The sequence below is a fragment of the Vicugna pacos genome, chromosome 21 (genome assembly GCF_048564905.1).
Source record: "Vicugna pacos chromosome 21, VicPac4, whole genome shotgun sequence".
Taxonomy (NCBI): Eukaryota; Metazoa; Chordata; class Mammalia; order Artiodactyla; family Camelidae; genus Vicugna; species Vicugna pacos.
In genome coordinates, this window is record NC_133007.1 from 32,374,545 (window position 1) to 32,388,398 (window position 13,854).

Below are 13,854 nucleotides of genomic sequence, written 5' to 3' on the forward strand. Positions count from 1 at the left end.
AGCCTGCATTTAAAACTAATGGAACAGCATCCTGTCTTTGCACACTGAGGTGGGAAGAGCAGAAAACAGTTACTTTGTAATTAAGTCTAGATAGTGAAACTAGAAATGAAACCTAAAATGACAAATTTTTTGTTTGTTTGCTTTTTAAAAAGAAACTACTTAAATATGTAAAGTTTTCTGCCAGAGTCCTTTCCCACGGCGTGCCTGTCCTGGAACGGTGATTCTCAACTATCCTACCAGAATCACGGTGCACTGAGGCCTCTGGGCATCCCTTGGCAGCCTCAGTACACAGGTGTGTGGGAGGCCCAGTGTCTGCATTTCTAAAGATCATCCCAAGTGGTTCTGACGTGGCCATCAGGGCCATACTTGGAGAAGCGTGTTCAGGAACGGGAGACAGCCCGCATCCCGGGAACTCCTGAAGATGGGCCCGGTTTCTCCTTCAGACTCTTCAGAACAATGGCCAGGCTCGTGCCTTCAGTGTGACCAGCTCATGCATAATGCAAGTTTTCCTGAATTGCAGAAGTAATTAATTCATTCTAGGGATCCAGAAAGCTGGCCCTTGCAGTTCACATCTTATTTCTCACTTTCTGTTAGCCGTCGGGCTGCTCTGTGAAAGCGGGCAGGCGGGCCTCTTCCCGGCTGGTCCCGCCTCGTGGAGGCCTTGTGTGCGGTGACCAGCAGCGGTGGTCTATGCAGTGCGATCTGGAGGAGCTGTGCAGGGCCCAGCAGACTGTGTGTCAGGAGTGAGTGTGGGGCCAGGGAAACCAGAGCGAGATTTCCCTTCCATTCTGCTAAATGCTGTGACTCTGTGTCTCTGTCTTTTGCAGAAGTGTGAGTACCGATGGATGTGGCCGAGAGCCCTGAACGGGACCCTCGCTCTCCGGAGGACGAAGAAGAGGAGCAGCAGGGGCTCTCGGACGATGACATTTTGAGGGAAAGTGGGTCTGACCAGGACTTGGACGGAGCTGGGGGGAAGGCTTCTGATTTGGAGGATGAGGACCACGGTGCCCCGGGACTGAGCCAGGAGGAAGAAGAGAGTCACTCTGACGAGGAGGACCAGGACTCTGAGGCTCAGGAGCTGAGCGGGGGCCTGGCCAGCCCCCCGCCTGTGGAGGAGGGGGACGGCGGGGAGGAAGACTGCACCAGTGACCTGAGGGACGAGGCCTCGTCGGTCACCAGGGAGCTGGACGAGCATGAGCTGGACTACGATGAGGAGGTCCCCGAGGAGCCGGCCCCCGCCCTGCAGGAGGACGACGGCGAGAAGGCCGGGCCCGAGGATGATGACGAGAGGGGGGACGGGGCCCCCGGGGAGGAGGGGAAGGCAGGTGCCCCTGGTGTGGAGGACAGGGAGCCCCTGGAGGCTGCCAAGGAGAGGAAGAAAGAGGATGACGACGGGGAGATCGATGACGGGGAGATCGACGTGAGTGTGGGGACAGGGGCAGGGAGGAGCGCGCTGGAGGGCTGTGGGGCAGGGGAGGGCTGTCCTGGGAGCACTTGCCGTGGGGGTCAGGCAGTGCTAAAAATCCAGGAGAAATAGGCTGGATTGAGAAACTGCCAGTCGGTAGCTGGCGGGAGTTCCACAGGCCCTCCTCGCTCATCCGTCTGGTCGTATTAAAATTCTGGAGTTTTTTAACAGGCAGTAGTTTTCACCCTTTGTCTTCACTGTCTCAGAGTAGTACTTGAGTTAGCAGTCAACTAGAACCTCTGTGGGTTTCAGTTCTTGTTATTTTCTTGAGGCTGAAAAACTCCTTCCTTCCAGTTTCGTCTGTTCTTTTATTCATTTTTTTCTTTGCCCCATGGCCTCTTGTCTGATGCGGGCCCCAGCTTCTATGGAAGTATCCCTAAAAAGGCCCTCACTGGATAAAATGGGGTTGCGCATCAGAACACCTTGGGTTTTGACCAAGCTGTCACATCCTTAGAACTTACTTACATTCACCTGGCCTTCAGGGTAAGGAGAAGGTAACTGGTAATGATCATCTTAGATGTGGGTTGTTTGGGTTTTTATGACAGATGATCCTGTTGAAAGAACTTTAATCACCATCGTTTAAGAGGTTGAGTTTGGGGGGCAGAGCCTGAAGCCCTACTGAGTAAAGCTTGTACTCAAAGGAGGGGAGAGGGAGGCAGAGCAGAGGGAAAGGATCTGGAGTGTTAAGCATCCTGGGGGGCGATCCTGGTTGAGAGTCATTGTGGAGAGAGGTGGGCCTGAGGAGTACCCCTCAGGAGGGCCCTGTGTTAAGGAGGGAGAGGTTGCTGTCCAGGCGCGCAGCTGCAGCTTCACGGGCAGCTCTGTCCTGGAAGGTGAGGCAGTGCCGCACAGCCACGCGTGTGCCTGGTCTTAAAAGACGTGCTTGTCGGTTCACAGGGACAGAATTTGTGGGGCATGCGTGTGTAGTTAAAGCTTAGGGGTTTAGATACTCTCATAACTTAAGTTTAGGAGGTGGTCTCACGTATTAATAGCCTTTGCTTAATATTATCTTATTGAAAGTGGTATTGTCGAGACCTGATCATGCAACTGTCCTCAGGTTTTGCCAGCTCCAGCTCCTTTCCAAGCTCCCTTTAGAAAGTTAACCCTGGCAGCAGGGTTGCCAGAGGGAAAGAGATGCCGAGAGACTCCAGTGAATCAGTTTGGGTGGAATTTGGGAGTGGAAGGTGAAGTCACTGGTTGAGGTCACCTGTGAGTTTGATTTTTCAGTTTACGGAGAGAAAAGCCACTAGGAAGGTGAGGGGTCCCGGCAGCGGGGGGCGCCGTGGCCGGCGGTTCTGGGCGCCGTGTGTCCCGTTAGGAAGGCCCAGCTGCAGATGCTGCTTGCTTCCGCTGCTGAACGCATGGTAGCAGACTTCGCCTCCTCTGCTGCCAGTGTTCAGTCGCAGGGACCTGAGCCTCGCTGCGCCGTGGCGTTCCTGCCGCGTCCAGCTTTGTTGGTCTCCCCCGGGGCAGCATTGGAGCCCCCTTGCCCACCGACCCCGCCTGGTTGGCCAGTCGAACGGACTTGTGCCTGCCTGGCACCTCCAGTGAGGCCCCCACAGCCCAACTGGAACAGCTCCACTCAGCTCTGCGGGCCCCGCGGTGTGCCAGGCTCACTGTGACGCACTGGGGGTGTAACTGTCCCCCATCCTTGGGGACCGGTGGGCCTGCACGGGGCTGGGCACTGTGAATGGAGACTTTGGCCTTCGCAGGAGCGCACCTGCCTTCCAGGAGCTCCTCTGGGTTATTTTTGCTCTTGCCCGTGCCTGTGACTGCGGGCTCCTCCACACCCTGTAATTACTGGCCTCAGTGTCACCTCCTTTCTGTAGGCCTCCTGCCTACCGCCCCTGGCTCTCCTGTTAGATCTGCCTGGGCACCGTTGTGGTGCTTCCACACACAGTCTGAAGTAACCAGGCCATTAGTGCGTGTGTCTCTGCTGCTTCCCCGCACCTGCTCCTCCAAGAACACGAGTTCCCGAGTCCGGCCCCTGTGTGGCTGGCTCCCTCCATCCCTAGCACCTGGCACCTTGGAGGCAGTGCTCTGGGGCATGCCAAGTTGAGTGCCATCGAGATGAGGCATGGTGGTGGGCGGGACGTCTGCACTGGAGAGCCTTCCGAACAGAGGGCAGTCTGGCACTGCGCGTGGGTGACCAGCACCAGCCTGAGCCTGCGTTGGCAGAGCCCGGCGTAGACACGCGTCAGCTGGCGTCTGAATCACTGCTGCTGGGCCGTCTTCCTGCTCTCTCTGTCCCGGTTCTGGCCCTTCCTTCCCTGTCAGGATCCCGTGTATCCACAAGCATACACTTGTATCTTTCTTTCCCAAGATGGAGAGGGAACTAGAGGTGTGTGCTTGGGTCCATGAACAGCCTGCTTCCTTCCAGCAGGCTTTGGTCTAGTCCCCTTTAGTTCAAGTCCCTGCCAGGTAGCTTCTGGTCCTAGTGGGAAGTACCCATCCCAGAGGGCTTTTTCCCTGTCACCTTCCAGGTATCAGAGGTGAACTACCTGGATGTTTTTGTGAGGAGGAAATGTGTAGTTTAGTGTATACCTCGAAGATGTACATTCACGGAAGCCTCTGAGCTTCTCCGTGCCCAGCAGCCCCTCCTGCCTGTCTGCCCATTTCCTGCCCATAGCATCAGGCCCAGAATTGCTGGGAACAGCAAGCTGAGTGGAAGAGTCTAAAAGGCCCTGTGATTTATTCTCCTCTTAACTCAGAAGCACTTTTCCTTGTAGGTTAGGGTTAGATTGGGGGTCACTGGGACAGGTGAACTGGTTTGGGAGGGAGTCACCCCCACCCTCCTCAACTCTTCTAGTCTGCTGAGAGTTTCCGTGATAATGACATCAATTTGTACAATAAACCCTTGAAATTTTTTTGTCTAAACCACAGTTTATAACTCAGGCCTTGAGTTACCTTTATATGTTTTTTGTGTGCTGCCCTCAGAAGCAGATGCCTTTCTGGAAATGCTACTTCCTTGTGCGGTGGGGATGGGATTTTGCAAATAGGGTGGTGGGCCAGCTGTTAGCAGCACTGGCTTATTTGTGGAGGGGGCGTCGAGGGGACCTGAGGACCCTGACGCCTGAACCACGGTGAGCCCTGTCTAATCAGTAGTCGTGCCCATGCAGGATGCCACACTTAGGAGGACTAGAAACGTGTGGTTTTGTTTCTGCTCCCTGCGTGTCTCTCAGAAGAGCGCCGGAGCCACCACCGTGGCCTTGCGCTGCGCGCGGTCTTCCTCTCTTAGACCAGCGCCTCCGGTTCGTCTCGCCAGAACTACTGCTTCCTTCGGAGGCTGCTGAGTAGATCGAATGTTCTTCAAGGGTCTTTGATTTGCCTTTACAGACGCCAGCCCCACTGTCTGGTCTCCCCATCCTCTCCTTTGCTCAATTCCTTGGTTTCTGTTTTTATATCTTACTTGTCATCTGGTGAACAGAACTTCAGCCCCCGAGAGTATGCCATCCCCCAGGAGAGGGTGGAGTACGTTTTGTTCCCTTCCTTTCATCGGTGACTCTCACACTGTATGCTGGCCTCTCAGAGATGGCAGGACAGTGGCCTGGTCAGAAGTGATAGCTCTGGGTCCACCCACATAAAAGTGCTTTGAAGCATTTTCCTTGCAGTGGTACTTTGTGTTTTGTCCTGTTCAGAAGCACCTGCTCTTTCTGTGTCTGGATACATAGTATCTTCTGCCAAAGGGCTTCCCGCACCACTCAGGCTTCCTGGGGACACGTCACTGCACTCACTCCGCTGGATGCCACTCAGATGCTTCCCAGCATCTGTCCCCTTGAGGAAGCCAAGGAAGCCACTGCCTGCGCCTCCATCAAGGAAGGAGGCCGTGCAGCGCAGCCCCTGAGGGACTAAGTGGTGCCAAGCTGTTGGCTTCGTCCCCCGCAGGACGGGGACAGCTGCTCCAGACCCCTTTCTAAAGCCGGAACACGTCTGAATTACCAAACCACGTCTGGCTCCAGGGGTTTTGAGTGAGGGATTACAGCCTGTATTATTACCCCATTTTGCAGGTGCAGAATCTGGGGTTCAAGGGGATTCTGGTGGGACCTGGTGGTTGTGCCAGGGTGAGCTCTCTCTGCTCCTGTGTACACGGGGCCCTGCGCCCAAGCTCCACGTGTGGTGGGCTTCAGCCTGGCACAACCCATTGGGTAGACCAAGGCTTGGGGTCGGGGCATCTGCAGTCACACAGGCAGGATTCAAACTCAGGCCTCCCCACTGCGTGTCTGCTATAAATAAGGACCTTCAAGGTGAACATGCTGGTTCGTGCCCACCCCAGCGGCACGCTGCCAGTGGGCTGGAGTTCCTCCCAGGCTTGCACACTGTGGCAGGCCTGGCGCTCTCCCCCCAGGCTAGTCGTCAGTGTCCTTGTCGCCTGGCCTTCTGTAGACCCACAGGCCTACTTCTGACTGGACCGCTAGGGCCCCTGCTCTCGATCACATCGTCAAGGGTCGCCAGGTCAGAATTCCTACCCATTAATCACACATCTGACCTGATGGAACAGCTAAGTGCTGGCAGTCTGGCTTCAGAGATCCCTTTCTTGAGTTATGTTTGCAAGAAACTCTCTAAGATTCCGGTACTCCTTTTATTTGTCATCACCTGAAACGCCATCGTGCTAAACACACAGTTAGTTGGCAGGTGAGGACCTTCTACTGCTGGGTGATTTATTGCTTGTTTTGTCTGTTAGGCCTTGGAGTATCCCAGGGCACCCTCGGCAGCCCCGGTGACCGCTCCCCAGCTCTCTGCTCTTGTGAACATGGAGAGTAACATCCCTGCAGAAACAGCTCTTCACCCCAATCTGGTGCCCTGCCTGTGCATCCTGACTGCTGACACACAGTCACTCTGTTCCTCATCCCAGGCTAGAATGTGGCCAGGCTGGACTTGAGAAGGTCACGGCAATGTGGAGAGCTCAGAAGTGTGGACCCCTGTCAGGGAGTGTCCCCAGGCCAGCTGGGACAGAGCGATAGTTCAGACGAGGCGGTGCTGAGGAAGATGGGGGAGTGGGGTCCGCCCTGCTTGAGATCCCTTTCATCGACTGTACTAGGGTACCTTGGACAGGATGAGAAGGGGCAGTGAGGGGCCCCATCCTGGACATACTGACAGATTTCAGTCAGGTGGCTGGATGCTTGTCTGCTAGGGGCGATCCCAGGGGTGCAGGGTCTCAACTCTGGGGTGCAGATGGCCCTGGGGCAGTGGGGGCTAGGGGTGGGTTGTGCAGAGCATTTGTCTAAGCTCTCTGCTGCTCTTTGGAATCCCTGGGGAGAGACCCACTCAAGCTTTGGTCTTTAAAGTCTCCTGCGTCACTCTAGAGCCAGGGTTAGGAACTCTGGACCAAGAACAAGAAGAGAAGGGCCCAGGTCTGAGCTAATGGTGGGCCCACTCACTGGCCTGAGCCACCTAACTTTCCTCCTCCCTGCCCCTAGACTTTTAAATTAGAGGGAGGCATCTAATTTAAAGGACATACAATATTTTGTTTTACTGTACAAAATATTGAAAACCTGAAGGGTAACCATGTCCTGCTCAGAACTGCTAACAGAACTTGTAGGAGTATCCTTTGGTGTGGTGCCTCAGTCTTGGAGGTGAGCTCTGAGACATCCCCGTTGTGTGGATGAGGTTTGGGAAATGCACGTGAACTGGTGAGTGGCCAGGACCCGGACCTCGGGAACGCACCCTTTCTGGTTTGGTGAAAGCACGCTGGTTGGTAGATGCCCCTCCCGCCTCTTCCCTTTGTTAAGACAAGTCTCTCTTCAAGTCACATTGTCCTCTGTTTCAGGATGATGACCTGGAAGAGGGTGAAGTGAAGGACCCCAGTGACAGGAAGGTGAGGCCTCGTCCCACCTGCCGATTCTTCATGAAAGGTAATTGTCTGGGTGAGAGCCTTGGCATGGCCCGTCCACGTGGCCTGGCTTCTCCCAGGACGGGTGCTGGTTCAGTCTGGTCGGGCGCCCTGGGGCCTGCTCAGGGCTGTCCTCGGGGCCTATGGTGGTGGCGGCGGCAGCAGCGGCACGTTGATGTCAGACAGTGGACCCTTTCATAGGCTGCTTTCAGGACTCCGGAGCCGGGCCAGCCCACCTATCTCTTGCTAAGGCTCCTGGCCCTGCTGCTCAGCGCAGACCTCCTCTTTACTGTAGGCAATGTCAGCTCTTTCTAAACGGTCCTTTTTAGAAGGCCACATGCCCCAAGCTGCCAGTTTTGACATTTTCCCACCTCTGTGAGGACAATTCCCTCTTTCCTGCAAGATGTCTCAGAAGCATATCTTTCATCTGGCGTGGATCTCGAAATAGCTGAGGCATGGCCTTTGAAAGCCAGCCATCCGTCCTGAAAAGTGGACAGAGTGAGTCAAGTAGTTGTGACAGGTGGCACTGTGACAAGGGCTGGTGAGCAGTGGGCATTAAAGTCCTGGAGACTTGGCGTGGAGACGGCAGCCTGTGTGTCAGGGCCGCTCTGGGCGCAGCGCTGGTGGGCACGTCGCCGTAGCTCCTCCTCACACGCTGGCAGAAGGCGTTTGCTCTTGCCCGTGGTTCGCCCTGACCCTAGACGACCTACCCGCTGAGCCGGCTCCCCACGCGGCCTAACGTTCACCACAGCTTCCTGTACTTCTTTTCCAGACGTTGTGACACCATTGTCCACTGCTCCACCAATACCAAATTCCATACCATTCAGAGGCCAGGTTAAAGGTACAAAATATACGATGTTCCCTCTCTTTAGTACCTCAAAGCCCCTCTGCTCCAGAGGCCAGACTTCTTTCTTCTGGATCCAGAGTCCTGCTGTGAAGCCGGAAGGAAGGGGGAGGCTTTGAGGGACAGAGAGTGGTCATGCCAAGGCTCACCGGAGCGCGGCTGCCTGCCCGGGGAGGGCGGGGACGTTGGGCGCTGGAGCCCCATCCTGTGGGTGGCCCTGGAATGAGCCTGTCCTGAGTGCCAAGATGGCCTGGTGGTGAGGATGCCTGGGAGCTGGGGGCCCTGGGCAGCTCATCCTTGGGGCATGTCCTCTTGGCTGTGCTATTTCCATGCTGCTGCTTTCTGCCACTGGGGACAGTCTGGCTCATCTGAGTCAGATGTCCACATGGTGGTTTCCCTATGTAGCCAGTGCCCTGTGCACGCGGGAAGGCCGCAGAGCCAGCCTGAGGACACGACGAGCGCACAGTACGTTCTAGAAAGAAAACTACTGCGGTTCCCTCCAGCAGCAAGAGAGTCACTTTAGGAATACAACGAAGTCTGTTGTGTTTGGTGAGGATGCGGAGAAGGCAGCCGCGCGCCTGCTGCTGGGAGCCAGCAGTGGTGCGGCTGCCTGGGGCCCGTCCCCTCAGCGTGCCGTGTGCAGCGGCCGCGGACCCAGCGGCCCCTGCCTGGTGGTCGGGAGAGGAGCGGAAGCCTAGGCCTCCCGGAGGCTGGGGCGCGAGTGTCCGCAGCAGCTGCGGAGTGGGCGCTATCCGGGCATCCCTTCGCTCGTGAGGGGAGAGACAGAGCACGATCCATGTGTGCGGTGGGAGGCCTGACCCCATGACGTGGAGGAGCCCTGGGGGGCTGTGCCCGTTGAAGGAAGCCCATCTCAAAGGCCCCTGTTGCACGTCCACGTCCGTGAGCGTCCAGGGCCGGCAGGGCCATGAGACAGAGCAGGTCGTCACTGTCTGCGCTGGAAGGGAAGGGGTAGCCGTTGAGTACGAGGTTTCCTTTTTGGGTGATGGAATGTTCTGGAATTAGAGGTGATGATTGCACAACTTTGTGAAAGTACTGAAACCCACTAATTGTGCACTTAAGTGGGGGTCTTTTAGGATAGATGAATTATATCTTAATTTGAAAATTTTGTTTTTAAAAAGTGTTTTAGCTATATTTCTATTACGTGTTATGATCTGCAGATTAACTGTTGCTTTGCCCGAATGGACACAGTGCTGTTCGTGGCCATTGACTACAAAGTACACTGGGGAGTACAAAGTGGAACATTTTAAAGCACCAGTGCTTTGTTTAGGACGTATTTTCACCTCTCATGTGTTCAGGTTGAGTCATCAAGACGTGAAGTTCTATCCAAAGAGGCACAAACAGCACTTTCTTAAAGGGGGTGCTACTTGGAGTCTCCGATCTTCCGGCTGTCGGCAGCGCACTGCCCGTTCTGTGGGCCGGCCTCCTGCGTCTGCTCCTTCCTAGTCTCCCTTTCCCTTTCCCCTAATTTTAAAATTGTGGTAAAATACACAATATAAAACTTACCATCCTGCCCATTTTAAAATGTCCGGTTCATTGGCGTTGAGCACCTTCATATTGTGGCTCCTGTCACCGCCCACCTGCACAACTCTCCATCCTGGAAAACTGCAGCTGTCTCCATTAGACGTGGACTCAGCACCCGCCCCCACCATCCTTGGCACCTGCCCTTCTGTTTTCTGTCTTTGTGTCTGACTTCTCTAGGTGCCTGCTGTAAGTGCAGTCTTGCAGGGTTTGTCCATTTGTGATCGGCTTCTTTCAGTCAGCATGGTGTCCTCAAGTTTCATCCTGCTGTAGCAGGTGTCAGGATTTCATTTTTAGACCGATAGTACTCCCCGTATGATGGGCCGCTTTCTGCTTACCCGTCACCCGCCGATGGACACAGGGCTTGCTCCTGCCTGTCAGCTGTCAGGAGTGATGCTCCTGCGAATGTGGGTGCACACGTGTCTGTTCAAGACTCTGCTTTCAAGTCTGCTGAGTACACACCCAAAAGTGGGGTTGCTGGGTCATGTGGTAGTTGTATTTTTAATGTTTTGAGGAACCCCCCACTGTTGTCCATGGTGGTGCACCATTTGCACCCCACCACCACACCCAGGCTTCAGGTTCTCCTCCTTGTCAACTCCTGGCGTTTTCTGGTTTTGTCATGGGAAGTGTCGTACTGGGTGTGAGGTGGTGTCGTTTCCCTGTGGTTAGTGGTGCTGAGCATCTTTCCATGTGCTTTTTGGCCATTTGTGTATCTTCTTGGGAGGGATGGTTTATTGCACATTTTTTAACCCCTGCATTCTCTTTTGTGCTCAGTGCAGCAGATCTCAAAGTGTGCTCTGTGGACCCCTTGAGACTCAGGGCCCCTGCGGTCAGAGGTCTCGTTAGACTCAGACCACACTGGTGGCAGAACTCGTTTGGCAGTATCTGTGGTAGAGCAGGAAGAATCACAGGTAGACTTTACCTTGGAGTACAGGTCTTCTTTTAAATAACTTTTTGAGGTCTCATTTACATGCCATAAAATTCACTCGTTTTAAGTGTACGATTCGATGATTTTTATTAATTCACCAAGTTGTGCTTCCATCACTTCAACCCAGCTTTAGAATATTTCCGTCACCTCAGCCAGACCCCTCACCACGTCTTTTGATATTCCATGTGATGAAACTACAAGTGTGCATGGAGCCCCTCTGCTCTCACTGAGGTGCTGGGGCGTCTCATGGGAGCCAGGACGCGCCTCGGGGCCAGGTCCCTCCAGGACACGCCCAGGAGACCAGCTGACAGTCTGTGCTGGTGAAGTTCAGGCTCTCAAGTGAAATCAGAATTTTGGAGACTGTGACAGCTTCGCAGAGTTTGAGGACTTTTCCAAATGACTGTTACATGGTGTTACAAAATCATTCCTGGGGAGAAGGCCATTCCCAGGCCACGAGGGACCAGTGGACTTCAGTAGAAGAGGCGGAGAAGTTCAGTGGTAGGGCTGCGGCTGACCATGACGAAGCCTCAGACAACACGCCGGCTGCTGAAAAGGCCGTCCGCCCCACCCTATCCAGCTGTGCCTCTGGGTGAGGCTGGCTTCTCCTCGCCTGCTTCACCACACAGCCCATCACAGCAAATGGAGCACAGATGCCAGCTTGAGGGTCCTATTCTCACGTCAAAACTAAAGAGACGTGCAAAAAGGAAGATAATGCCGCTCATCCCTGAGTGTTTTTAAAGTATCTTTTCCTAAAACACTTATGTTAACAAGTATTGTTAACGTTAGTTACATATGTTATATTTCATGCCCTTAAATGTTCTCAGTTTTAATTTTCACAGTAAGTATCAAATATAATCGTTACAAAGGCTCTTTGGGGTCCTGAGACCAAAAAGTTATGAGAACTGCTGGTTTCAAGTCTTTGTAAAAGAAGCAGCCCAGAAACTGTTTTCATTATTTCGGCTGCCACAGTGAACACATTCCTTGAAGAAGTTGAACTGCGTCAGGATCCTGCTGGAGATGCCCGCAGTGCCTGCCCGTTGGCCGCAGTTCTCTGTGAAAGGGGAAAGTGCTTGAGCTCCTTTGCTCTGTCACTCGAGGTTCACTTGTCGTGGTTCGTTGGATTTTATGCCTGTTAGAGTGAGCATTTGTAGATCTTGGGTTGGTCCTTCATTATTTATTAGATTTGTATATATTCTACTTTCCTTGTAGGAAGTATTTTAAAAAAAATTTTGGTGGGGGGATTAGGTTTACTTATTTTTTTTTTAGAGGAGGTACTGGGGACTGAACCCAGGACCTTGTGTTTGCCAAGCACGCTCTCTACCACTTGAGTTATACCCTCCCCAGGAAGTACTTTTTAAAACCATGAAGCACTTTAAACTTTATTTTGACAGTCCCTGTATCTGTTACTCTGAGTGATTCAGACTAACAGGAAACAGGACCAAGGAGTATTTAAATAAGGAGGGCTTTGTTTAAAACGTTAGTGTGAAGCAAGTGTTTTGCACGGAAAGCAGATATTGTAAAGTTATCTCAGCTGCTGTAGGATGCACTGGGAGTGCAGCGATGTGCAGCGTGTAAGTGCCTTCAGGCCGGCAGTCAGACCCGCAGGCTCTGGGCGTGTGTCTGGAGCCACCGCGCACCCACGCTCACACGTGTGCCCGCAGACACGGGCACTTTCTCTTGTCCTGACGCTTCACTCGGTGAGCGAGGTGGGCTCCTGGGGCTGCAGTGTGGGGTGTGCTTTCCTTTCCTCTCGCCTCTGTGTTGGGTTCCTTAGTTTCTGCTGAGAGACCCAGGTGAGCTTTCTTTGGACTGTGTGTGTCTCACTGATGGACTTTGGGTTTGTTGCCTTTGAGCACGCAGGTTCCTTTTTTGTAGGAATATTGTTTAGTGAAAAAAAGCAAGGCTCATCAGAGTGTGTGGTGTAAGCAGGAAGAAGTGGGTCGGGGCCCTGATGGGCAGGTAGACGGGTCAACCCCTGGCAGGGCGACACTGCGGCTGGTGGGCACTGCAGACGGGAGGCCACCGAGTGCCTCTTAGAGTATTGGGGTACTTTTGTTCATGTGTGCTCCTTTTATTAGTTTTATTATGAAATATTTCACATGTAAAATAATACAGCCACACAGACATAAAGAATAATAAAAGAAGCGATTTCTGATGTGCCCCCCACTTCCGTTAAGAAACAGAACCTAATCAGTGCCTTTGAAGCCCCATGTGCATGCGGGGAAGAGGCTTGGCCCCCCACCCGCCAGGCAAGCCGCGCCTCCTCTCCTGCCCTCCCGCCAGGCTCGCATCCGCCCCGTGTAGCGTCCTTACAGAATTGTAAGTCTGTTTATTTGTCTAGCCTCGATCACAGTCCACATCAGTTTTGTGTTTGTGAAGTTTCATTTAGAAGCAGAAGACGATGCAGTTTTAAAACGAGTTAATGTATTTTTGCTTCCATTTCCTGGAGAATTTTTTCCCCAAACAGATGCTTTTTTGAATCACGAAAGTAGCATGTACTGACAGAATCGAGGTGGTAACCGTTTGGGTGTGTCCTTCCAGACTTTTTTCTACACAGTTAAAAATTCATTTTTTAAAAGGCTGACGGGATTGTACTGTTCTTGCTGCTCTTTTTGCCTGCATTTGTGGGACGCCTGTCCTCGTGTGTACAGCCGGCCACACTCCTTCCTGGAGCAGTCTTCCCCCCTAGTGGGAGGTCAGGGTCAGGACAAATGCGCAGGTGGTCCTTAGCACAGCCTGGGGCAGGGGCCTCCCTCCCTCCTCACTCACCCTCGCACCCACCCGCTCCGCCTCCTCCCCTGCCCGGCCAGCGGGTGGTGAGAGTTCTTCCTCATCGGTGGGCTCACAGCTGAGGTTTTTGTTTTGTTTTGGAAGTTTTAAATACAAAAAGAACAGAATAGCATTCATTTGTCCACCACCTACATATATATTTTAGATTTTAAAATTATAGAAAAGCTGTGGTTTATATTGTTAATACTTTACTGAACCTGCGAGTTTTGTACAATGAGCTTTTGGTATTTTTTTCAACTAGTTTGTTTAAGAGTCAAGTGGTGAAGTAGCCCATAGTGTTTTGGAATTTGTTATTGAGATGTATTGACTGCACAGTCTTTTTTCTTTAAAACCTCTGGGTCTCCGGGATTTTGAACCCCCTATATTTCCCAGCCCAGTATATTTCCCAGTATATTTCCCAGCCTCTGACAGATATGTGACCTCTCAGACACTTTTAGTAATTTTAAAAGTTGATCAGT

At 53.1% G+C, this 13,854-nt stretch overlaps 1 protein-coding gene across 3 annotated transcripts in view; it reads left to right on the forward strand.

The window, feature by feature from the left end:
• Nucleotides 1–13,854, forward strand: part of ZC3H18 (zinc finger CCCH-type containing 18) — a 46,464-nt gene that overhangs the window by 5,580 nt on the left and 27,030 nt on the right. For 2 of the 3 annotated variants that reach the window (XM_072946786.1, XM_072946788.1), the window contains exons 2-4: nt 828–1,420; nt 7,233–7,317; nt 8,068–8,136. In XM_072946786.1, coding sequence (XP_072802887.1) covers nt 842–1,420; nt 7,233–7,317; nt 8,068–8,136 — 733 coding nt within the window. In that variant the 5' untranslated portion in view covers nt 828–841. The remainder of the gene's footprint in view (nt 1–827; nt 1,421–7,232; nt 7,318–8,067; nt 8,137–13,854) is intronic. The other variant, XM_072946787.1, reaches the window with a different exon arrangement.